This window comes from Chaetura pelagica, unplaced genomic scaffold, assembly GCF_000747805.2.
Source record: "Chaetura pelagica isolate M959 unplaced genomic scaffold, ChaPel_1.0 scaffold24, whole genome shotgun sequence".
NCBI classification, from domain to species: Eukaryota; Metazoa; Chordata; class Aves; order Apodiformes; family Apodidae; genus Chaetura; species Chaetura pelagica.
Window position 1 is genome coordinate 1,631,239 of NW_009953077.1, and position 23,047 is coordinate 1,654,285.

At 41.1% G+C, this 23,047-nt stretch overlaps 1 protein-coding gene across 6 annotated transcripts in view; it reads left to right on the forward strand.

Annotated features, from left to right (window-relative positions):
- FOXP1 (forkhead box P1) overlaps positions 1 to 23,047 on the forward strand; it is a 307,907-nt gene that overhangs the window by 146,818 nt on the left and 138,042 nt on the right. For 4 of the 6 annotated variants that reach the window (XM_009996886.1, XM_009996884.1, XM_009996887.1 and 1 more), the window contains exon 2: positions 6,808 to 6,813. The exons of the other annotated variants lie outside the window; for them this stretch is intronic. In XM_009996886.1, the coding sequence (XP_009995188.1) occupies positions 6,808 to 6,813 (6 nt within the window). The remainder of the gene's footprint in view (positions 1 to 6,807; positions 6,814 to 23,047) is intronic. 6 annotated transcript variants of the gene reach the window in all.

Genomic DNA, 23,047 nt, shown 5'->3' on the forward strand with positions numbered 1-23,047 from the left:
GCCGTAATTAAACCAGTCAGAAAAATGGATGATACTAAATGCACAGACTTTGGTTGTTTGAATCATTTTCATCCTACAGGTTTTTACTTGAAGTGAGAATGCCATCAGTGAGAAAATCACAGCCATGCTGAATTCATTACTGCAGTAGTCACACAAAACCATGGATAAAATTTCAATAACTGCAGGCCACAGTTGAGTAAACAGTTGCACTGAAACTTAATTCCTGTTGACTTTTCCCTCATTCTTCGCCAGGGGCACATTCTGATTCGTAGTGCAAAGACAACAGGGGTTACAGCTTTGATTAATATAGGACAGTAGAAGAGGAGTGGAACAGTAAAATACGTTCAACACAAAGGTCTTGTCTTAAAAGGCTTCATATCAAAATGAGTTAATTACGCTGCATTTTCCATAGGAGCTCGATGGAATTTTCCAATGCTGCTTTGCGCAGAGGGAAACAGAGGTGGGGGTCACATAAACACGCACACACACGTTTGCACTGTAGACCAGAATTGCTCAGATATCTGCTCCTCTGCTCCTGCCACCAGTTACTAACCTTCAGTGCTGGTGCCTTGTGTCAGGGCTTCTCTGTAGCCATCCAGAGGGCTCTTGCTGCCTTGGATCACATCATAATCTCCCGTGTAATGGGTTGTGTCATTCAACAGCCACCCATTCAGTCAATTAAGGAGTGGCACCCATTCATTCCTACATGGGTCCTCCAGCTCTCCCCCAAACGGTGCCCAGCACAGCTGTGGGTGCTGCCAGCCCCCATGGGATCAGGGCACAGGGCTGGGGGGAAGGGTTGCTGGGCTTGGGATTGTTTTCACACAGCTCAGATTTTAGCTTTTAGTTTATTTATCCTCTGTCAGTACAATAAACGTGGTTAGGGCACTTGCTTTTCTCCTAGTTCTTAAAAGACCTGTGTTTGAATTCTGCTGTTAATTGGTTTTGATGACCAACTTTTCCATGAAGTTTATCTTTTAGAAAGCAAGTTGATTGCAGAGTTTAAAACAGTTATTAAAAAACAAAACAAAACAGGGTAATCAGAGCTAGCATAAAAATATCAATCTTGGTGTTTGGAAAATATTTTTAAATGCTGAAAAGAAGAAAAAACCCGTTGTTTTCAGACAGCTAATGCAAGCATTTACAGATCCACACACAACATGGAGCATAATGTTTAGATGTTTCTCCATATACAACATATGCTCTCAGGTCACTTAACAGAATGGTTTCTACAGAACGCTTCTTCAATACAAATGAATGAGTTCTGAATTAAATAGCTATTTCTTAAAAGCATTTCATTCAAATCTTTTTGCCACCTGGCACTTGTTTTCTCTGAAAAAAAAAACCCAACAAAAAAAACATGGAGTAGTTTGAGCTTTTGCTGTTGTGGTTTGTGGTGTATTCCCGTGATGACCAGTGAAACCTGGAGGTGCAATGGCTTGGATGAAACATCCGTGCTGGGTTTTGGTTCACATTTTTTGTTGAAATTTGTGAGGTCTGATGGCTTTGTTACTAAGAGAAAGGCAAACAGAAATGGTTCTGATTTTTTATGAAGTTTTAATGGGTTTAGGGACTTGTAAATACTTTATCCTGTGAAAATAGGGAGCACCCAGGATGTTTGTATGTTTGAAGGAGCAACGTGTGATGTGAGTGCTCATGTAGTAAGTGCAGGGTGGACTTGTAGGACAAGTTTTACGTTTCCTGTGTCATCGTAGGGTGATTCTGCCCTGCAAGAAGACAGAGTGATGTAAACTATTCAGCATTAGCAGTCTTGTACTGTTAAGCTGGGGGTCCCAAATACAGAGGTGAGTTCTGCTATATATATTATAAAACCAAACAGTTGTAATAATTAATAAGCTCAATTTCAAAGAAAGGCAAAGCAATACAGGTGACTCCTAAGGGAAAGTAGATCTATGGAAGAATTGGACAAAAATGGAAAATACATAGAGGAGAAATTGCCCTTAGGAGCAGACTGAAAGGGAAGGAAAACCCTTTTTCTGTGGTATTTTGGCACCTGTTAGGGGTAGGAGAGGTTGCCTTGCTACTGCTGCTGCCTCCACAGGTGCCAATGGTTGGCACCTTGTCAGGATGAGATGGAATGAGCAGGGTGTTGGTGACCTGCCTGTAAAACCTGGAGTAGGCATGAAGGTCACCTGGGCCACTGGACTTCCTAAAGAGACCAGAAGTGGGCATTTAGCATGGGGTCAGGCAGTGGGGCTCAGGAGCTTGCTCCCAAGGTGCCCACAGAGGCAGAACCAAGGGACAGGGCAGAAAGCTTGGGAACAGGGAACCAGGTTGACTCTTGAGGTGTTGCAGAAAACATCTGGGAGGTGCAGAATGGGTGTCAGTGACCCACAAGCTGAAAGTTATGCTGAGTGAGGGAACTTGGGCAGAAAGTATGTAATGATGGGGTGACTCTTGTTTACTGAGGAGTAATAAACAAAGACTCATAGGGACAAATTACGTTTTAATGTGCATGATCACAGCTTTAGTTGCTTCAGTGGTTTCTGACATCTACACAAATAGAAGTTTTGATGCTTCCATCCTAGCTGGTTTTTTGGTTTTTTTTAGCTTATAAAATAAATATTATGTATTGTGATTTATTTTTATCCTTGGGAATATTCATGAAAGTGTTCTTCATCTTATTAGCAGAGCAACAAGAACATAAATTGAACAAAGAGAATGAATACAAAGTTGAATTCCGATTTATAGCAGCAAGACACCAAATGCTCCGTTGCATGGAGACAGGAATACAAACCTCTCCACATCAATAGCAAGATCCACTTTGATACCATAACTTCAAGTATTGCCCCATGAGTATAAATCTCAGTATCTCTTGTCTAATCCAGAATGCTTTTGAACTTTTAGGAGGTATGACTTTAATAGTAATTTGTTGACAGATTAGCTGCAGAGATTGCAGAGAGTTTATTTTGCAGAACTGGCAGGCTGGTATCAGTGTTCTCTTAAGGAAAAAAACACACGTGGCTGTTTTGCAATTGCTTGCATTTATTGACAACCTGTGCTGAGCAGGCAGAATTGGAATGTTTGGATAATGTCAACCTATAGCTTGTCTGATGGAGTGCAGTGTACTTTTAGGTAGTGCATAGGTTGCTTGATAAAAAGGGTTACAAGGTGACTCTAGTTTATGACAAACTAGAATAGCAAGAGAAATGCAACTGTACATGGAGAAACACGGAGGAAGTTTATAGAAAGAACTGTAGGGGAGTTTCTTCACCTAGTCTTTGAGTTGTTCCATACTGAAATTGTGAAGTGTCACTTCAAGCTTTTTGAAGAGTTTAGATAAATACAAGGTTTGCCATGTCTCCTCAAACTAAGGAAAGGAGTTTTTTCTCTTGAAGAGTTAAAGGTGTTACATATATTTCATTGCGCCCTGTTTTGTACCTCCTGCACTCTTATTCTACTGTCTCTATACAAATGAAAAATGCAAGTTTGTTCATGTATAGGAGTTAAATGAATGTGTGGTAGACATAAGAAATTTTGACTAGGTTCTGGTGTCTTTGCCCAAGTCAGTGATTCCTTCACAGTTAGTCTCACTGGCTGCAGTGGGAGTGTTGGTGGTACTGATGTGAGGGTGCCATGGCTGGGCCCTTTGGCACTGGTTGTTTTGAGAAATGTTGACATGTGAAGCATTGGATTGAGGGATGTGAATTCCAGAGGGAATACGTGATTTCTTCAGATGTTGTTCTTGTCCAAAGATGAGGAAAATGTACAAGAGATGAGGGATTGTTGCGTTGTTGAGAGGCTGCTCTAATTGGGTGGATCAAAAAGATGTTAGTGGAAGGAATTCTGAATATATTGCAGCATAAATTAACATGATGTTTAGGGTTTTTTGTTTTTCTTTTTTGTGGTTTTTTAATAGTTTGGTGAGCTTCATCTTATTTTGAAAATCCATGGGGAGAAGTTGCAAACAGCATCAGGAGTTTTATGGTCCCATTGATCGTGATGTGGACTTATCTCTTCAGAACAAAACTGCTAAACTAGATCCAAGATAAAGTCTTTGTTTCATATTGACATAACTGGGTTAGACCAAGTTTGTTTGTTAGACTTTGAGGGAGCGTCCGTGTTGAGTCATTTTGTCTGAAGGGACATAAAGCCTAATTATTAAACTGCTGTTGCTATTGAAGGAGCCATTTGAAAGTTTAGATTAAACTCCATGCAGGCTATTGGGTTTTTTCTGATTGTGTGTTCCAGTATACTAATATTTGATGATTACAACGTGGTGAAAAGATCTCTGCATTTGTAGAGCTTGTGCTTTTTCATCCAAAAGTGTTGAAAAGAACTTTATGCTCCTGGTAACTTTGTGTTTTTATCGTTCAGAGTTTTCCCCCAAGTTCCCCCATCTCCCAACATTGAACAGAAGGTGACATGATGTCTTCTTAGTCATTCAAATCTAATAACTTTTAATCTGAAGGTTAAGTAGTGAGATATAAACTAAGAGATGATAATATCAATTTTATGTTCACTGAAGGGCACAATATACCTCTTTCTAGTAGAGGGAAAATTGTGCGTAAAATGTCTTTTGCTTTTCAATGGAAAAGCTGTGGCTCTGAGAGCTTAGGAATGAAGCAGCACTGGAAAAATCAAATAAGCTTTAACATAGGCTGGCTACCTTCCTTGGATTTTAGAATCAATGATTTTTTCCTTAATAATTCAATTTTTAGATCTCTTGTCAATGAACCGTGCTGAGAACATTCACACAGCATTCTCTATCCTTGCTATTACTAATGTCTTTGTTATAACTACTTATTGACATCAACAAGCCTTAAATTTTCTCTAACTGTTGAAGGGTAAGGGGGAAACTACCACTTTGCTGCACTTGCTGAAATGATTGTTTTTTTCTTTGCCTTGGTTTTGTTTTATTTTGCTTCTAAGGCCTTTGATAAATGACTGCATAAATGTGAGCCCTCAAAGCACCTTGACATTAGCACCCAGGGCTCTGCAGTTGCGTGTGTGGATACAAGCATGTACATGCAGAAGCTGGGTCATTAGACATGTAATCACCTGAATTATGTGTACATGGAAATCCAGAAGTCCTCTTTAGTCTATGGGTGTCTATTTCTGTATTTATTTAGTTTTTTACAATAGCTGCTTTTACTTCTTCTGGTAAATTAAGACCAAGCAGTAATCGTTTAGGTTCATGTGGGCTCTTTGAAGAGATGTAGCTTCTGAAATGTGTTTGCTGGTTTGGTTTTTAGCCTTGCATCTCATGTGAAAATTCAGCAGTGGTATGTTTGTTCCCAGCTGTTTTTGTAGGTGTGCCCTCTCCCCTTATATTTGCTTATGCTTACTCATAAGCAATAAAGTTACACATTCAGCAACCCTGTTTAGGGAAACTCCACAAAGGAATGCTTTAAAGCTATGATCCAGCACATGTATGTGCTGCAAAAGATGTTCAGTAGCCATCAGATAGAAATAAAGTCTTGTTTCAAATGGCTGATGTTACACAAATTATTAGAGACTACTCCTCCACTGATCTTCATACTTTGAGGGTTGTCTAAGAAGTGATGCAACCAAACCTGGGATGTAGCAAACTTAAAATGGTGGTGTATCCAGGAAGGTGTAAAGCAGTATTGAATTCACATGGAACTGGTCCTCATTGTGGCTTTCAACATTGCAAGATGTTTCAGTATGTGCCTAAATGTAAGTGCATGACTGGTCTTATTAAGGTCACTGGTACGTCTCATGCCTGTAAAATTAGGAATGTGCTTAAGTACCTTGCTGAATTAAGTCTTAAGGAATTTCACACTAATAAGAAGTTGCATGGATTGCTGATATTTTAGAAGTAATTGAACTTTATTTGGAAAGGTGCTGTGCATGGGGAGGTTGTTTGGCAGTGCCTTAGGAGCAGCAGCAGAATTGCAGCAGTTTTCACTAATGTAGCCCTTTATTTCAGTGGAGTTTTGTCTGACTTAAATACATTGAAATGAGAGCAAAATCAAATGCCATGGTTTCCTGTGTTATGTTCTTTCTCCATTGGGTATCACAGCAAGTGAGAAGAATGTCAACAGTGCTGTTGTAATTTATGACAGTGATGTTGTAAATAAAGATTGGGATATGAAGTAAAAATGCAAAAGTCATGAATACTCTTCATGAGTTTATTTAACTGTATAGCACCCCATTAATTAAAAGAAATTAACAAGGTATTTTTTGGAGGCTTAGTGTAAACAGTGACATTATATAATGACAGTTTTGTAGGATAAGTGTTGCTTGTTTTGTTGTTTCTTTCTCTATTTTGTTAGCTGTGCTCATTACATTTTTAAAACACAAACTGTATTTGCAACCTGTTTTAAATAGTGCAAATATGAATCTTTTTTCCCCTATAAAAGCTATATATTGTGTCTGTAGAGTGTCTGTAAAGTCAGTGTCATGTCTCAGACGTTTCTGAAGCCTGGGGCAAGTGCCAGCTTTATTACGAGTTGGGCTTTTCAATTTATTTTTAATCATATTTCTTCTTTTTCTTTTAAGGGCTTTTCTTTATTTTATGGTGGGGTTTTTTCAAGCTACTGAAGGTAAGGCTGGTAAAGTGAAGGGTTGGAGAGAGTTAGGCTGTTTAATCTATCTGGCAATGTGTCACAAATCTCATCAGTGCAGTTCTCCTCTTCACCCCCAACCCTCTCAGAAGAGCACACTCCCAGGCAAACCCAGGGGAGGGATGTTGAGAAGAAATGGATATAATTCCTTGTGTTCTGTGTGCTGACCTAATCCTGAGTCTCATTTAATGACCGTAAGGGTTAAGGACTGAGACTGTTAGAGAAGAAGCATCACAGGGCACGGGGACAGGCAGAGCAGGAGGTGGTGGCTTGCCTGGAGATGGGTCATTTTTGCTCGCTCGAGCATTGGATTTCCATGTTGGGTGACCTCTTTTGATCAAGCTTCACGGCTGAACTAATTCTTACATGCATGTTTGGGGCCTACTAACCTCATTAAATGAAAAAAGAAATTTTTTGAAAGGATTTTCTTCTCCAGCAAGAGGCATCATTTTTGAGGGGCACATCACAAATGTTTTGAATTTGTAGTAAGGTCACAGTTTGCCTCCAAAATCTGAAGTAATCGGGGTTTTGTTTCAGATAAAACCTCTGGGGCTGATACTTAAAAAACACAACTTTTAACTGGCATTATGCAATTTGCTATGGGTCACTTAGCCAAATATTTGTGTATGGGTCCTTTTTAAAATTATCTATTTTTTTTTAAAAAAGACTTTCCAAAGTTCAGGTGGGATTTCAGGCTTTAACAAACTACCTGGAAATTAAGTGCAGGAAAGGGGGGGGGAAAATCTTGTCTATTTGAATTAGAGTGATCACAGGCTAAAGGAATGTGGTTGCTGTTGACACGCTTAAATCAAGTTTTCCTTACATTTTCCTTGTTCTTATCGGTGGTACCAAAAAACCTCTGCCAGGAAAGAACTGAAATGCTAGTGAAATGTTGTAAGACCACTGACTGTCTAACATTCATGCTTTTTTCTCCTTTTTCCAATGATCAGTGAGGTAGGTGATAAAATAGGGGTAAGGTCCCTGCTTGTTCTCAAGGGTTGTGTGGGCAGAGAGTGGATCTTCTGGCTTCCTTATTCAGCAGCAGACCCACAGCTTGAGGGGTTTTGGCTCCTCTCTCACACATGAAGCTAGAGTATTTGTGTCTTTTAACCATCATAATTTTTGCATTTTAGTTTCCACATAATTAAGTGATTCACTGAAGGAGAAAGGTCAGAGAGGCGCAAGGAACACGAAATGGAACTTTTTATGGAGTAGTGGGGCCCAGCATCTTGCTGGAAAAATTAGAAATAAAATGAGAGAGAATTCTCTTCATGCATGGGAAAGCATTTGTAGCACTCAGATTCTCAAAGTCCAGTCTCAGCAGTCTCCAGGAGAGTTTTTCTGGCCTCTTTGTAAATGACAAACTACATCTAAAGATGAACTTGCCTAGGAAAAACTCTGCTTTGGGGAGAGTGGCTGAGGTTTATCTTTACTTCGTTGTCTTGCATTATGTACCTGCTGCTATGTGATGGCAATCCACTTCTTCAAACTTGGAGAAGACAGGGAGGTGTGTGTGGAAAGCAACTGATCTGCATTTTGTTGGAAAGTCTACAACTTGTTTGATGAAGAGGCTGATTAAGGCACTGCTCTGTCATTATTAATTTTATCCTCAGTTGAGAGTTAAGAGCAATATTTTTATTTGGTAGGTTGTGTCCTGTGGTGCAGTAAAAATTCCCACTAGGAATGTGCATGCACTTGGTGTTTATGTGCAGGGTGGGTGAAGACATCAGGTCAGCTGAGCATGAGTGCATAGGAGCTCTGGTTTAGTGGCAGGGAAGAAGCCATGCAGACTGCTGCCTGGAAAAGCTGGCTGTGGCACTCACTGGTAGCTGTAGGTGAAGTTCTTTCTGTAAGGTCACAGGAAAGGTTCATATCTTGGGTTGGAAGGGATCTCTAAAGGTCATCTAGTCCAACCCCCCTACAATAAGCAAGGACATCTCACAGTATAACACATTACTCAGAGCCCCATGAAGCCTGACCTTGAATGTCTCCAGGGGTGGGATGTCCACCACCTCTCTAGGCAACCTGTTCCACTGATCCACCACCCTTAACTTAAGGAACTTTTTTCGAACGCCCAACCTAAATCTACCCTTATCTAGCTTCAAACCATTACCTCTTGTCCTGTTATTACATGCCCTTGTGAATAGGTCTTTCCCAGCCTTCTTATCTTTCCCAGGCTCCTTTCAGGTATTGGAAGGTCACTATAAGGTCCACCTGGGGTCTTCTCTTCTTCAGATTCAGTAGGTTCATCTTCTTTGGGTTCATTACAGATGAAACTCCCCAATCCTGCATTTCACTGTCTGTTCAGGTATTCGCAGGTCTTCTTTCTGAACAGATGTGCTGGTTTCTTCACAGCCATCATCCCAGACATGGTATTCAGGTAGCAGCAGCATTGTTTTGCTCAGGGAAAACGATCTACTTCATTGCCTTCTCACAGCTGTAATGTTACATTGCAGATCCAAAACCCTCCAAGTCAATAAACAACAAAAAACAGGCTTATCTTTTATAGCATTCTTGAAACAAATGTAAGGTTGTAACACTAAAGCAGGTTTTATTAAACCTAGGCAAGAATCCATACTGAAGAAATAATCCACTGCTACTTTTCAGCTTCTTGTCTTTTTAATTAGTGCTGGCAATGGGATTGTTAGCTTTTAAGATATGGTGAATATGAGTCTATTAATATTATTGAACATACTACTCAACAAGGTACAGGGGATGTTGGTAACTGTAGATATTTTATAGAGGAGCTAAAAGCAGGCTGGTTTCTGTTCGATCAGTCTTTTACAACTGCCAGGGTGAAGCCCATGCCCAGCCTTTCTCCTGGTGCCCCAAGGTGCCATCTGTGGAGCAGCCATCCTGGCAGGCAGCATGGAAACCCTTGTCCCTTAGTGCCAGGGTGGGCTTTGAGCCCCTTTTCACAACACGGTCAGCAGTAGGAGTTGAGAATAGTACTGATTCCTTCTTTTCCTTGAGAAATGATTGACCAGTTCCTCCGATTAATGCTTTTTTTTAGTGTTTTACTCCTGGTTCCAGTCTCTTAACTTAGGCAAGGACTGGATTATAAGGGTTTAGCAGTGATTAGCTCTGTTTACAGTTGTTGTTTTGTTCTCCAAAAGGTATAATGTTTGCTTTGCTGAGCGGTTTTATTTTGCAGAGTTGCTGTTGACCACCTTCTCTTTTTCCTAATTGGTTACAAGGACAATTGCTAGGCATAATAAATAAAAGATATGGTCTTCCAAGCCTGTGTCATAGGGACTGCACGTCAAAGATTCATAAACTGTGAGCAAAAATATGTGCCTTTCCCTGGGGGCAGGGAAGCACGTGCCGTGTTCCTGTTTGAGGATCCTTCCAAGGTCACTGAGAGCCCACAGTAGTAGCTTCTCTGATTCTGGCTGATAGCTTTGCTGGGCACTTCAGCCACACACAGAACAGGGCAGCCCACCAGCCCAGGTTTGCTGTGAAGTCCTCTTTAGTCTTAAGCCTTTTTCTCTGTGGATTTTAGAAAAATAGATGTATTTTTTTTTTCCCCCAGTCTTTACATGCAGACCAAAGGCAGGAATAGAATGTGTGTTTGTCTCTCATGGGTCTTCCACAAACCTGTGTTGCCTTCCTTGGGCGGGAGAGAGCTGCAGAAGAGCAGCCAGTGCCAGGCTTGTTCCAGCCTCTTTGCAGCCATTGCCCCAGTTAACCAACATAATGAAAACTGAGGCTGTTGGAACCTTATTAATGACATAATTCACCCCAGCCACATCTCAAACAGCTATAGGCAAGGTGCATTCACAGGGGCAAAAGAACAAAAAACACACAATGCAGAGTCTCAGTTAACTGGTTTTCCTAGAGGAAGCTCAAACTGGATTTGTGTAAAAAGAACACCTTGGAGAGATGCACTTTGAGACCTCTCTCAGTAACCCATCCCTGTTTCTTCTCCATGTGTGTCTGTCCTGTTTTATCTCTTCCTTCTTCCAGAAGCACAATCTAAGCCTGAGGAAGTCTCTTTTCTGTTGTTTTCAGCTAGAATCTGTTCTCAGAAGCTGCTATCTTTACCACACATCATGTCCCTCCATCTCCAGTCTTGTATCAGATTGTCCTTGGAGCAAAAGATGAGCAAATGAGTGTGTCTTCCCATTTAATTACATATGTCAATGATAAATCTTTTGAGAAGAGTCAGGCCACGTGTCTTAGTAGACTGCATCTCAGTCTGCATCCTGATCCCTGTCTTTCATCAGTCTCTAAAACCTGAAGGACAAAACAGAAGGTTCAAAGGGGGACGTGGGCTGGGGGTGTGAGTCTAAAAACTCATTTCACGTTTACTGCACAGAGTCCATCCAGAACCCCCCAATAACAACTGCCATAGCTGTGCCTCTGTCATTTGGAGGCCACTGTTCCTGTCTTTGCCAAGTCTCTGTCGTCCACAAGACAAGACATCTGCAGTACATTTGTTTAAAGCAGGGAGATGACAAGCATTGAAACAGATGTTGGAAAACAGAGCAGCAAAGGCCTGTGCTAAGTGAATAGCCCGTCGGGTCTGAGTTGTTTGATGGCTGATTACAGTGTGAGCCAACTGTTCTTTCAGAGCAGGCTGAACCCAGGAGATCTCTCTGGTAAGAGATGTACTTTGCCAGCATGTGGTGTTCCCTTTGTCACTGTACCTTTTCAGATGTACCATGGGAAAACACAGGGAACGGGATCATCATTCAGACCCTCTTAGATGAGTAACACTCTTGCTTATCCAGGCTGAATTGATTCCTAGTTACGAGTTGAACCATTGGAAAGCATCAAGAGCGTGTCTCGGCATCCAACAGCCAGTATCACTCATTAGTTTGAATGAAAAGCCTGTATGGAGGCTTTATCAAAGCTACAGGGAGTTTTATCATGATCAACATAAAACAATATTCTGTCTGAAACCCCTGCACCATATTGCCATATAAAGAGCAGCTAATATCTAGTGATCCTTGGTATATGAAGCAATTCACGTTTATCACAAGCCGACATATTATGCTTTGACAGCAAAGAATCCCTTTTGTACTTGATCTCATGTTTCCTAAGACCAGCTTTCACCTTCTCTGATCTTGTCTTTAGGAGCTGATCCCCTCATGCTACAGGTACCTGTAGGGAGGTACAGCTAGTGTTAGATGAATTCATGAAACCTGGGAGCATTTACTTGCAAGTAATCTTGGGCAAGATACAAATTTGCCAAGTAAGGAGGGGTTAGTTTGTTCAGTCCTGTGGACAAGAGGGAAAACTGGCCCTACCAAAGAAAAATACATCGCTCCATTGTGGTGGGCTGGGATGGAGCTTCAGGAGCAACCAGCAGATAGGACCACAGTGTCTGAACAAAGCCACCATAGCTTTGCAGGAGACCTGTGGTGTGAGGTTTGGCCACTGAAAGTGCAGATTCTTTTTGCTCATCTCTTCCTTCAGATGAAGCAACGTAAGAAACATTTCTAAGTCTCTTGGAGAAGAATTTTCTGACCAGGTACAAGCAGACACAGTTGAAATAGGTCAGCACTGTTACTTGTGAGACAAGTATTTATTTGGGGCCTTAAGATGAAAAATGAGATGAGTTCATTATGCTGGAAAATATTAATAAATAATTGATCAATAGTAGAAAAGGACTCTCTGTAAATAAACTTCAGTGTAATTAATAGGTCTGTGTTTTCCATAGTGTGCATGCAAACGAAGCTGGGGATGCAATTAATGTGTTGGGGGCCTGAAGGACATCTGCAGATAAGGGTTAAACAGTCTATTGAAGCTGAACTCATGAACCTGGTTAAACTGCTGGACTTGTTTGTTTCAATAAAACTTTTGTCTCTGCTGTGTACATATTTCATAGCATTCTGAAGGAAACACTTAAAGTCAGGTTTTTAATATAATGTTGGTAGGAAAGTATGAAGGACAGAGGAGGTAACAGAGAAGGCAACTTGCTAATGCAAAAGCAGTGTACTGAAAGTCACTTTTATTTCTTATTTATAATCTACATGCACGCTCTGGATAATAGATGACAACGCTCATTCAGTACTTTAACTTCAAAGCAGAGAGAAGGCATGGATGACAGAGCTGGGAGCTGGAACACAAAGGTACTAACAACAAGAGGAAAAATGCCTGTTTACTGGATTGCATTTGTTAGCACGCTGTCTTCAGATATTGTTCCCCCAGGAATAGTGAGAATATGTGCTGCACGAACAATGATTTAACATCTGAAAATGGTACTTAAAGAGTTTTCTGTCTGGTAGTAATGTGATGAAGGCTTCTGAATGGAACCTGGGGACTTCATTTCTTCTATTTATCTATATGTCTCTCTGGTTTTAGTCAGCAGTAATTGCATATTTAACCCCTTAAATAGATTTAACCCTCTCAGCACCAACTTTCTTTTAATTTTATTTTTGGTTTCCCATCTGCTTTTGTTGCACTACAGCTGTGCTGTGCACATTCCTTGCCAAAAAAAATCAGAAAAACAAAAGGGATTTTGGAGTAGTTGTGGCCAGGGAAGTGCATCGAGAATAATACCAAGCTCCTCCTCTCTTTCTCTCTTTCCCCCCCCTCTTCCTTTTTTAAGGAAAGCACTAGATAATAGCATCCAAGGGCAGTGTTTTAATGGCATTCAGTACAGCTGGGAGCCTTATAGCAGAGAATGAGAGGGAGAGAGTAAGCTGTAATGAGGGGGGAAGTTGCAGATAGATCAGTAAATCAACAGTATAAATTTGCTGCTTACTTCAGCACTCTACTTCTTTGCATCTTTCTCAATTAGCACTTGTTCTGGGGGGCTTGCTTAATAGCTTGTGTGAAACAAATATTAACATAAATTGTTTAATTATATCAAAATCTTGAATTCCTCTAAGACGAAAAATTGTTTGTAGCTAGGAATCCATCTGCAATAAAACATCGTCTAGTTAAAGTAAACGAGCTCTAAGGAAAGCCATAAGATTGTAGCTGAGCTACTTTTACAGTTTATTTTCATGGTATTTAAATTATGATACCAGTGGGTATTTTTAATTAGTGCCTCTTTAAAGTGTGCACTTGTCTACATAAGCCATTTTGGCAAATTTGACTCATTCATACAGTGGTTGCTGTAAAAGAGGCCAGCACAGCCTGCAGGAATTGGAATTAAAAGTTTCTGCAAGCTGTTGTCGACATGACCACATCTCATTAAGTTAAAAAAATGGAGATTATTTGCCTGAAAGCTTGATTTGACTAACAGTAATCAAATATTAGGCTCAGTGGAGAAGGAGGAGGAAAAACAGCTTCACTGTTGTGATCTATATCCTTAAGTGTTGTGTGGTTCACTTTAAATAGCAATGTCATATTTCTGCTTTGACAAACATAACAGGGGAAAAATAATAAGACATATGGCTTTGTGAATAATCCAGGGTTAGTTTTACTCTCCAGTCTGACATATGATTTACCAAGTTTACCAAGGATAAATATAATTTCTCTGATGATTCTGACAATTAGAGGAATTCATTATCTTGAATAGTTTCCCCATAATTATCAAAGTTTAAATACTGGAAATTGCTTATAACTCATGATTGTCTTTATCAACTGTTAAGTAGGTATGAACCTTAATTTTTTATCCTAGAATCATTTTAACTTTTAATAAAATATGATGAAGCAGGTTGCAAGATTTTGTGTAAAATGAACCAAAATAGAACCAGAATGTCTTTCTGCTCCTGTGAAGTCTTTAAATAGGCAGTTAAATGAAATAGCTGGGTGTTTCCAAACAAATATCTTTTGTGCAACAATTAAGGTGTGGGAGTATGAAATTTAAAAATACTGGTGCTTGAGAGTGGTGGGGTCAAAATTTGGCATTATGTGGTTGTGTGTTTTCCTGTTAAGGGAAGGACAATGTCATACCTAGATGGAGGCTGAGGCACACATTAGTAGGGAAGGGGAAAAAAAAAAAAGGTGCAGTTAAACAAAAGAAGATAAAGTCTTGTGCCTTTTTATGCCTTTGAACTGAGAACATGTGCTGCATTTTACTAAAGGAACATGAGCCTTGAATGTAAGTAACTGGTTTTTGCATTAGGTACTCCCTGGAGGTAGCAGAAAAATATCATGTCCCTGCATGAAATGCGAATGTGAAATCTACCAGAAAGAAATATTTATGACCATTTTATGCTTGATTAGACTTGGATGACATCTGTTAGAAGACAGGGACTGGACAAAGAGAGAGACGCTCGGGGGCAAATGTTAACAGAGTTGTTTAGATGATGCTGGGGCAGGAGCGTCCATTTACTGCCAGGCAAAACATAGGAATTGCGTTAGCCAGAGTGCAGCTGACAGGAATTCGCTGTGATGGAGACACTGGGAACTGACGGGCTGAAATAGTCAAATGCAGCTGTTGATTCTCGCCGCGCTGCCGCGATTTCTGGGCAGGTACCGCAGCTGAACACAGGGAACTTCCAGGGAGCGGGTGCATTAACAGTTACATAAATGTGAGGCAGCTATAAAAAAGCAACATCTTCACTTTTTCAAGTTGTTATTCCGCCAGGCTGCACAGAGAGTTGGAAGGACTTTGGGGGGGGGGGGGGGAGGGGGAAAACAAACAAACCAGCAACAAAACAAACAAACAAAAAAAGCTGGATTTTATTTTAAGTCTCTGCAGAACATACTGCTCCGAAGCAATCAGCCTGATTGTTTGCTTTCCCCTCCTTGCTCTATCTCTGCTGCTTTTCCCCGTGCCGGCTGGGATCCTGCTCCGTTTGAATGAAACGTGTTCCCTGGTTCCTGTGCCCGTGGCCGGGGCAGGAGGGACGGGCAGCGCTGCCCGGGCTGCCCAGCCTCCCCCACAAACCCTCCCCCCACAAAAGCCTTCCCAGCCGCTCATCCCACGTCAATCTTTAACTCCAAAGTTTGACAATTAATCAATTGTTAGCCTTTATGTGTTTTTTTTTAATGTTCAACTCTTGTTTACCAACTCTGCAGAAGTGGGTTTTATGGCTGGAGGTACAAACATTCACTTTGCTCTGGGTTCTTTTCCCAGCTTTCTTTTTTCCTGTAAATTTTCTCTGTCTGGAATGCTTATGGGAAATGTTATTTTGTTTTTGTTTGCAACAGCTCTGTTGTTTTGATTTTGTCTGAGTGGTATGGAAAACAGTACGTCACTTGGAGTGGGTGTTTTGTCTATTGGCCATTTGGCTATTGCACATATATTTCTCATACTTGTTACATGATGACAAGGGAACCCAAATGGCATAATTTTCCAGCTGAATTTTGCTTTCCAGTTTAATAATAGTGAAAGGAAAACAAAGTTAATAGGTTTAGCAGTTTTGATACTGCTCACATGCTGATAGATGCCTCTGGGTTTTTTTTCTCTGTGGTTAAGGGTCTGTTTAGATAAAGGTCAGATTAATGCATATATCAGTTTCTATAATAAACTGCATAAGGATTCTGTTACACATTTTGCATACAATTGTGAAAAACTGTAATTTAAGTACCCAAGCCCATAAAAGGGTAATAAACAACTTGAGTATCATCAATATGCTTAGTCTAGGGCACTTTTTACCCTGATTTTTTAGCCAGTCCATAAGAGAAGTAGCAGCAGATGCCTTTTAATTGAAATTTGATCTGAAATAAATTTTGCACTTGAAAAGAGAACATGGCTTTCTCCATATAACTGTTTAGCTGAAGAGATTTGAATGTGAGATACACCGGTTCTTCCAGGGTATTTACTGTGTTGGAGAAAGGATATCAGAGGGCCACAGAATGCAGCTTTAAGACCAGATAATTTTTATGTATAGTACAGAAATATAAAATGGAAAGTATGATTAATTTTTCAATTTTGCTCTGCAGATATCTAATAATTGTGCCCATGGACTGCCAAAGGCTCCCATTAAAGATTTAAAATGCAAAGAAAGGTAGAATCAAAAAGATGGTATTTTGGATTAAATAATGTAAAATAACTGTAGGGCAATAGCGAAGTGAAAAGCTATTGGCAAAATAAAAGCATAGTGTCAACTCTCCTCGAGACAGACTGAAACATTTACACATTCACGTGCCTCTTTTTGTAGCTGGGATTTAAAAATAAATAAAAAAAAAATTAAAAAAAGAAATACTTAAATGTTTCTTAAGCCAGCTGTGATTTAAAAATGTGTTTTGGGCTCTCAGGTTTTGATAGGCTTGTTCACAACAGTGATGACGAATCGAGTATGTGATCCTGTGTTATAAAAATCTCCATAAATAGAGTGGCTGGGACTGTAATTTGTTGTCCAATATTTAAGAGTATGTTAGCAAACTCTGTGAAATAATGTTTCTTTCATTAAGTACCAACAGATACAGGGTGGCCAGAAAGCATTTTGCAACAGCTACTTGGGAATGTGCTATTTTTGTTCGCCTCAGAAAAAGGGATGCTGAAACCATAGTATATAGAGGCTGTCAGAAAGGTCCAGCTGGACTTTTCCTCCCTTTTCTGTACTGTCTTTATCACTTTGCTCAGTTCCACATAATAACATCTTCATCTGAGATTGCTGTGGCACAGGGGAACTGCATTTGTTGATCAAATTTGGCTGGATAACACTGTGATCTCGTATCCTGAAGTGCGGAGATGTGCCTGGAATACGTAAGCGTAAAGCTGGCCCCTTGATTGATTGATTCTGCCTGTCACAGAACAAGATAACTGGATCAGTAAATACCCTGTGCACTTCAACTTCATCTACACAATCAAAAGTGAGGGCATCATGGGGCTGAAAAACACCGAGGCATGATGGGAATATCTACATTTCAGAATGATAGCCAGGAACTTGAGAAAAACGAGGAAGAAAAGAAAAATTTCTAGATTATTTTTTTTTCCCTCCCTGTGTGTTTGTACACGGACAGCAGTAAAAAGCACATTAATTCCTGTGTGTTGTGGTGTGTCTGTCTCTCAGTGGATTTATTTCAGCTTCACATTGGGGTAACACTGCTGCTGTTGCTGGTGGTGCTAAGGCAGAGCAAGGCAGGAGAAGAGCAGATTAATCAGACTCTGGATATTTCAGGAAAAGCCTGTTATTTGGGGTCTCTGCTATGAAGGTGGCATTTTATCAGATAAACCATAATTAAGTTACACAACTACCTGAGGCTCTTTGCTAGTTTGGGAGCTCCTAGAACTCTTCTGAACATCCTGAATTCATACTGTGGGATCCAGCTTCATCCTGGGAATTTAAATAGAATTTTAAAGGAGAATTAAGAGTGGAGGTAACAAAAAAAAAGAGGCTAAAGATGACAGGTGGCAATGTTTAAATTTAAAGGCCACACCTTTAGGTTTCTGAGTTTCACTGTGTTTTACGAGGAGTGGTTTTGGGCTAGAAAATAGCTACCAGACCATAGTTTTAAGAAGTTCTGAAGATGGGTGCTCCCCTTCAGAAGTGTATGTGTGTCAAGTATTGCTGATAAAACTAGCTCATCCGTCTCTAGCCCCCTGTGTCATTTCTCCATGTCTGCTGCTCTTGCATCGCCCAGTGATCTGGCTGAACAAGGGGAGATGGCAGAGCAAGGAGATGCCTGCTCAGCCTGCCCTCACCATGGCTTTAGCAGGGGTGAGGTGTGGTCGTCTACCCTGTCTCCTTCTCAGGGTGATACTTTGCAAGCACGAGGTGTTAAACCCGTAGTGAGCAATTGCCAGGCAAAGCCTCTGTGGTCTCATAGCTGAGCATCTCACCACCACCAAAGGGAACTGCTGTGTAACCAGGTAAGGCAACACCAGCACCAAAGCAAGTCCTTAAGCTCAGGACTGCAGAATGAGGCAATCCTGGGGGTAGTTTATTGCACTGCTTTTTGCTTTTAACTGTTTTCACAATTTATTATGAGAATTATGTGTAGCATTTAATCAGGCACTTTTAGCTAGTGCTTATTTTGCCTAAGACATAGATGAGCACAACTTTCAGTAAAGCACCTCCAGGGTTCCTTTGGGCACCTCTGAAGGTATGGGGAGCTGGAGAGATCAGGAGCTGAAACCTGCTCACTCAGAGGAGTGTGCTCAGGTCACGCCATGCTATTACATCAACCAAAATGCTCAAGCAGAAAATACTGTTTACTTGGAAAATTTATGAAGTTTCTGCATTTAGGACTGTTTATGGTTTCAGTATATGCATCACTCCCACATACCATATTTTGAAAGGATAAAGTGGTTGACTAAGTGGTTGACTCTCTGAACTATAACTGTGTCTCTGGATGTTCTGACATCCCATGCATTGGGGAAGGTTGCAAACTGTATGATAGGGTACTTTGCATCTGCTTCTTTTCCTTACCTTTGTGGTGACAAGAGTTGACTACTTGTTACTGAATAGCACATGGAGTTTACAGTCCTCTGGGTGTAGCATTCAGAGCTGGGCTGGGGTATTATTTCTTTGTGTTACTGGCCTGGTTTGCTGTCTGCTTTGGATAAATAATTTAAGGAAAATTTGATAAATGGTGTGAATATCCAATTCCAGCATGGACTTGTAGCTCAGTTTCCAAGATTTCCTCAGGACAATCTGCATTTTTTCATCTAGCACCTACCTTTCCATGGAGAGGGTGCTCTTTCTTTCAGGGTCAGTATGACTCGGTGGGGATGGAAGAGTGTGTTGTGTGTGGTTGTGCATCTAAATTGCTTTCTGGCCAGAGCCTGTGCACGGCAGGCTTCTTTTGGAAAGAGGATTTGAGTCCTGAGGTTACAGGGTTTGACCTTTCTTGTTCTCTTGGGTTCCAGCTTCGAACAATTCCTTTCTGGGAATGAATTGGACACGGATGAGTTATAGTAGTCACTACCTGAGAGGCTGCACATCTGCAGTGCTCCCTGATGAGATGCCCAGAGATGCTGGGTGCAGCTTTGCAGACTAATGGCCACAGCTCCCTGGGTGGGAGCTGGAGGGGGACAGTTCAGCAGGTACCTGGTGTGCTGAAGGCTGCCGGGGTGCTTGCTGTCTGTGCAGAAACAAGCCTCAGGGTAGGTCTCAATGCTATTTGGCCACCATCTCAGGGAGCCACATGTGGTGCTTATAATATCCTATCTGTCTGTGAGGGAGCTGCTGGAGAGGCGGCCGGGGCCGGGCGCTCCCTGCGTGAGCCGACGTTCAGCAGCACAGCAAGTGCTTGCCAGATGAACCGAGGTGCCAGAGAGCCTGTGCTCCTGATGGACAGCCAGCAGGAGCTGAAAGCTGGATGGGAAACTCTGCTTTTTACTGGCAATAAGAAAGAGGAGAGATAAGAGTCGCATTATTTTCATCCAGCAACTGCAATTGTAAGGAAGGGATGAGAAGCGTCCTCCTCTGGGCTTTCGCTTGGGGAAGCTGGAAGAGATATGAAAGGTCAAATGGGATACTTACAAAGTGTGATGATCATAAAATGGTGTAAGGGCATTGCTTCAGCTTGTGGTGGATCAGACTATGGCGATTCGGCACCATGAGACATGTCATGATACAGAGGAGTGTGCCATATGCAGCCCTTGATGGCTCTTCGTGTTGCAGTCACACTCTCTGATTTATGGCATTGGTGGAATGAACTCATTTAAACTATTACATTTCTTGGTGCAGAAATTAACTTGAGCAAATAGACAGCTAGCTCTAGACTGTTGCCTTGTTTCATGAAAAATACAGAAAAACTCAAGGGGATCTTTAAGCGAAGTCCAGATACTCAGTAATCTATTTGCTAAGTATTCATTAAAAATAAATTTTAAAAAAATTGCTAATATCTGCTGAGCAGTAGGATTTCAGACAGTTGGAACTGTTTTGTGTAGAAAACACGTGGCAAGTGTTTATTTTTAAATGCTGACCACTGCTATTAGGTATTTATGACATTGGAAATGCAACAAAAGGCTAACAGCAACCTGTAATGCACCATAGCAGGCAAAGGTTGGCTCAAGTTAGCCCGTAACCACAACTTAAAGAGGATGTTTTATTCAACATTAAATTCTGGAAACCATCTCATGTGGCTTCTCAGTGATCAAAAGCTTTGCAGAAGTGGCCACTGTTACTCAGTTACAGGTGGCCAAGATCCTTTTAAATAAAGTTAAGTCTCCTGGGGATCAAGGACCTTAATTTCTGTTTACGTACCTTTGTCCTCATTCTTCTTTTTTTCCCCAGTCCTTCAGCTGGGTGGAATGAGAAGAGTGAATTTAGGCTGCATTTACAGGTTGCTTTTATGAAGCACCAATGTGAGAAAACTCCTGAATTTGACACAGAGATGGAAGGTGGGGCAGGTTCATGGCTCTGAGGGTAATTCTGAACCCCTCCACCACAGGCCGTGTTTTCTTTGGCTGGAGCATTTGACAAGGCTGACATATTTATGTACAGAGCTAGTATTTAGCTTGGAATTTTACACATATGAATGATGAACTAAACAGAACTCATTTATTTTTTCCCCTCCCTCTGTAGCTTTTTTTCTTCCCTCTTTTTTTTTTTTTTTAATTTTTATTTTTTGAAATGTGAGGTTACATATTGCAGACAAGTCTCAGCATATCCACCCTGTGCTTGACCACCAGAATTAATAACTAGCCACATTCCTTGATGATTCTATAGGGATTGGAAGCTAGGCAGCCGAGTTTGCTATGCAAGAGAGTTAATAAAAATTTTCATTGCTGGAGGAAAGCTTATATACAGTAGTCTGTTTGTCCTGTATTTCAACCACCTGAGTCAGAGCCAAAAAAGCAATTGTCTACTACATATTTCAAACAGATGCTGAGGGGTAAAAGGAGTGACTAGAATTCACAGCAATAAAATGCTGGCTCTTTAAGTTCCCTTGAAGGAAGTGAACCCATAAAATTTTTGCTGCTGACTTGTTTGTCCAGTTCTTTGAAGTATTTAGCATTAATTTAGTCTGCAAATCATTGCCACCTCAATTTTTCATTGAAGTATCGAAGCCTGCTAAACACATAACCTTGGAGTGCGCAACAGAAAATGATTCCTTTAGCAGATACGTTCATTTAGCAGTTACCCATTTGAAAACTTGTTGCTGACACTGGTGGTAGGGTGTGCTATAGGTATTTGCAAAGGAAAACTTTTCAAACAAATTTCTTTTTTATGACTGTTAATTTCAGTTGCACTAGGTAAATGTATTTTAAGTGGTGGTCTTCCACCCGTTTCCCCCCTGCTGCTCTTTTCTGTTAATAACAACCATTGCTGTTCTGCTTCGGAAACCAAGGTGGGGGGCCTGGATGGTTGTTTGATTGAGCAATGGGCCATGCAGAAATTATTAAGAGGTTGTAGCTGTTCAGAAGAGCAGCAGCAGCAGCGTGGGAGGCTGTGGTGGCACAGGCTGGCATGCTGGTGGGCACCCTTGGTGCTGCAGGTCCATCTGTGAGTGGTTTGTGGCCTTTTGGGCCGTGCCCAACAGGTCTGGAAATCAGAACAAATTGATGACAATCCCACTCATACCAAGCAAAGATGAAGGAAGAGTTTCCCCCCATCTTGGATATTCTGTCTTCCAAGCTGTCTTCAGGCTCAGGCAGGCGAAGTGTCCAAGGGGGTTGTTCCTGATGCCTTTTTTGCAAGAAAAACTTGGATTAGTCAGCAAGCAGTGGGTGCCCTGGCCAATGGCTGAGGTTTGTTATTGCTGTGGGATCCAGAGCAATGGCCTCTATTTTTGAGTGACGTGGAGGAGGAGATGTCTTCCCCCAGCACTGTGGGCTCCAGCAGAGCTGTGCCCTGCCCTGGCCATGCCCATGGCGATGCTGCTGGGACCCAGCAGTGACACGAGCAGAGAACATCAGCTGTGAGGGGAAGTTTAAAAAAATGCCATCAAGCTTAAGCTGGAAAAAAAAAATAAACACAGAAGGTGACAATTGAAAACCAGCAGGGTGGGAAAGCTACTGTAGTGGGAATGCAGCAGCCTCAAGGCCCTTTAAATGATTGGTGACACAGTAGAGATATTGTTAAATTACCTTTTTTATTGGTTCTTGAGTCTTATATCTTAAAAGACTATTCTTTGGAAGAAGTCAAGAGAATCCTTATATTTGGTTTAGATACAAATCTGAGATGCAGAACATAGATGTGGATCTGGACCTGAACTTTTCCAAAGTCTGGGGAGTATATTGGCCAGGGGTTTTGGTGTGACACCTCTCTTTGCACATTGTGTGCAGTGCTAACCTGCAGCACAGCCAGGCTTCAGCCAGTGGGATGCTGGTATTTTGGCTTGCTTCCCTACCAAACATGGAAACAGTGAAATGCTTCTGTAGAGGTGCCTCACGTTTGTTTAAAGATTAAAACAAACATGTTTTGTTTTCAGCACCAGAAATTGAATATCAGAATTTACCAATTTGTAAACCCGCTGAGGACCAAAAAGTGTTTGAGCTTACTTATGCTTGTAAGCAACCAGAGAAAAGGTATTTTGGTATCAAATTGTACTTCTAAATGTTCAAAATTCCTTGTCTGTCTGTAGTTCATTAATACCTTTCCCAGTGCTGAATTCTTCTTGTCTCTGCTTTAGTTACTATGTCTATAAAACTCTTCTGATCTCTGTGCTTTAGTTGCTACATCTGTAAAATCTGGGTGGTGGAGAAGAGACCTTTTTGTTTGGTTGGATGTCTTAAAGATCATTTCAGAGGGGGT